Source organism: Galeopterus variegatus, unplaced genomic scaffold, assembly GCF_000696425.1.
Source record: "Galeopterus variegatus unplaced genomic scaffold, G_variegatus-3.0.2 Scaffold3032, whole genome shotgun sequence".
Lineage (NCBI taxonomy): Eukaryota > Metazoa > Chordata > Mammalia > Dermoptera > Cynocephalidae > Galeopterus > Galeopterus variegatus.
Window position 1 is genome coordinate 107,271 of NW_007729143.1, and position 3,338 is coordinate 110,608.

General features: G+C 49.5%; 1 protein-coding gene across 1 annotated transcript in view; it reads left to right on the forward strand.

Moving 5' to 3' along the window:
• The window catches only part of ADCY1 (adenylate cyclase 1 (brain)), a 111,917-nt gene that overhangs the window by 92,507 nt on the left and 16,072 nt on the right, over nucleotides 1–3,338 (forward strand). The window contains exons 14-16 of the mRNA XM_008583761.1: nucleotides 5–34; nucleotides 363–509; nucleotides 1,110–1,208. Of these exons, the coding sequence (XP_008581983.1) occupies nucleotides 5–34; nucleotides 363–509; nucleotides 1,110–1,208 (276 nt within the window). The remainder of the gene's footprint in view (nucleotides 1–4; nucleotides 35–362; nucleotides 510–1,109; nucleotides 1,209–3,338) is intronic.

The window sequence follows — 3,338 nt, forward strand, 5'->3', positions numbered from 1 at the left end:
GCAGCATTTCCTCATGTCCAATCCGCGGAACATGGTGAGCACGTGGCCCACTCGGCACCACGTCCTGCTTGCTGCCCTAACAGGGCCACAGGTCTGCAGCTGCAGGCCCGGCTCAGAGTGGCTTCTTGCTGCTTCTCTCTGCTTCCATTGCAAAGTGGAGGTCCCTTATGGACTCAGCCCCCTGCCCACCCCCCTGCCCATCCCCAAGGTCAGGGTGGAGTCTGGGTGACCAAAGCTCCTGGGACGTTGGGGTGACAGCTCTAAATCATGGTGCCAGCCTGGCCCATCGCCAGCCCTGGTAGGAAAGCTGCTCTGGCTGCTCCCTTGGCGCTCAGCAGCTGACCTAGCCTTTGACCTTCCAGGACCTGTACTACCAGTCCTACTCCCAGGTGGGTGTCATGTTCGCCTCCATCCCCAACTTCAATGACTTCTACATCGAGCTGGATGGCAACAATATGGGCGTTGAGTGTCTGCGGCTCCTCAACGAGATCATTGCCGACTTTGATGAGGTGAGGGCCACGCTCAGGCTGGGGTGCCTCCTGCTTACGGGTGATGAGAATGTCCCTTCTCCTAACTAAGTCCTTCTTGTGTCTGACAGTATGTCACATTCTCTGTAGACGGAATAGGGAGAAACAAATCCTGGGAAATGCATGCAGTGTCTCCTTTGGGGTCCAGATCAACTGTGACAGTAAAGAGAAGTTCTTGATGGGGGACAGGACCACTGGGTGGGGGTGGGTGCCTGTCCTCTGTGTTGCAAATGTCAGAGCTTGGACATCTGCAGTGGCCGGGGCTGAGTCACCTCATCTATAGACAGGAGGGTAGCACCTGCAGGCTCTGCCGCAGCCGGGTGCTGTGTCTGCCCTGCTGCCCCTGCCACTGGGGATGCCACTCTCCCTGGTGACCGGGAGCTCAGCTGCAGGGACAGGATGTGTCCTGTACCATCCCTCCTCTTACAAGTGTACTCCTGGACTGTGTCTGGTGCCCACAACAGAGAAGACAGATCGCTTTCCAGAATGTGTTCGTCAGCTGTGCTGTTGCTCTTGCTGACGGCTGTGGTGATGTTTCTCAAATGTTATGTAATGTTTAACAGTTTTGTATTTTAAACAAAGCTCATGGACAAAGACTTTTACAAGGACCTAGAGAAGATCAAGACCATCGGGAGCACCTACATGGCCGCGGTGGGGCTGGTGCCCACGGCGGGGGCCAAGGTGAGTACTGTCCAGGGCCACCTGTTCGGGGACTGGGTCCTGGCCTGCCCCAGACTGCCCTGAGGCCCTAGGCACGTCCGCACACTGGGGTGGGGCTTCCCTCCCCACTGGATTAGGGGAGCAGCTCGCAGGCGGTTTTGTCAGTGGCCGGCTGTCTCCAGGTGCAATCTCCTAGGGAAAACCAACACAGAAGGCCAGTCACAGGGGCTTCCTCCAGGCCTGCCCCAGACCCCTCCCAGCCTGTAGATGAGGCCACTCAGCCCTGGCCACTGTGGATGTCCTGCCTGTGACCACTTTCCCTCCCCCATGACCCCCTCCCAGCCAACTCAGCCCTCTCCCCACGAGCCTCCCTCCTCTCTACCAGCCCGTTCCCTCCCCACCCCCCTGGACCACTGAATGCTCTCCTTTCCCACAGCAAGTTGTGAATAAATAAAAATAAATATTCTGAATAGATCTGTATCTATTAAAGAAATTGAAAATCTAATTAATAATCTTCCAAAACAGAAAGCACGAGGCTCAGATGGGTTCGTTGGTCAATTCTGCCACACACTTAAGGAAGAAATTATACCAATTCTCTACAATCTCTTGCGGAAGATGGAGGCAGAAGGAACACTTCCTAACCCATTCTATGAGGCCAGCAGCACCCTGACACCAAAACCAAAGACATCAAAAGAAAGAAAAATGACAGACCATCATTTCTCATGAATATAAATGCATGAATCTTCAACAAACACTAGCAAATTGAATCCAATAATGAATAGAAATAATCGTACACCAGGAATGCTGTAGTTGAATGTTCCCGCAAGCTTGTGTGGGAGCTTGATCTCCAGTTTGGCTGCGTTGAAAGGTGGGGCCTTTAAGAGGTGATTGGGTTGTGAGGACTCATGAGTGGATTGATCCGTTCTTCGAGTAATGGGTTAATGGTTTAATGGGTTGTCATGGGTGTGGAGAGCAAGTGAGTATGTTAACAAGGGTGCTCACCCAGCCCTCCTTATGAGAACCTCTCACCACCTACACCAAGATGAAGACCCTCGCCAGATGTGCTCCCTGGACCTTGGGCTTCCCAGACTCCAAACTGTAAGAAATAAATTTATTGGGCCAGCCCTGTGGCTCACTCGGGAGAGTGCGGCGGTGGGAGCGCAGCAGCCGTGGGTTCAGATCCCTATATAGGGATGGCCGGTGTGCTCACTGGCTGAGCATGGTGCGGGCGACACCAAGCCAAGGGTTACGACCCCCTTACTGGTCACAAAAACAAACAAAAAAACAAACAAAACAGAAATAAATTTATTTTTCTTATAAATTACCAAGTTTCAGGTATTCTCTTATGAACAACAGAAACAGACTAATACAAAGACCTAGTTGCATTTATTCCAGATATGCAAGGTTTAACATTCCAAAATGAATATGAAATTCACCATATCAACAGGATAAAGAAGAAAATCATATGATCCTACCAATTGATGTGGAAAAATCATGTAACTATATTCAACACTCATCCTGATAAAAACTCTAGGTAAAGCAGGAATAGAGGGGAGCTTCCTTAACTTGATAAAGAACATGGGCAAAAAAAAAACCCTACAGCTTAACTTTATACGGTTGTCCCTCAGTATTCTCAAGGGATTGGTTCCAGGACCCCTGTGGATACCAAAATTCTTTAATGTTCAAGTCCCTGATATAAAATTGCATAGTGTTTGCATATAACATATGCACATTCTCCTGTTTAACTTTAAATCATCTCTAGATTATCTATAATACCTAATACAATGTAAATGCTGTGTAAATAGTTGTTATACTGTATTGGTTTTTTGTTTGTTTTTTAAATTGTATTATGTTTATTGTTTTCTTTTCTCTCAAATGTTTTCTTTTTTTTTTTTTTTTCTTTTTGTCTTTTTTCATGACCTGTAATGGGATCGCAACCCTCGGTGTTGCGCCCGTACCGCGCTCAACCAGTGAGTGGACTGGTCTCTGTATGGGATCCGAACCCTCGGTGGGAGCACCGCTGCGCTCCCAAGCGCCGCACTCTACCGAGTGCACCATCGGGCCGGCCCCTCTCAAATGTTTTCAACGTGTGGTTGGTTGAATCTGCAGGTGTGGAAACTGAGGTTGTGCAGGGCTTACTGTACCTGTTGG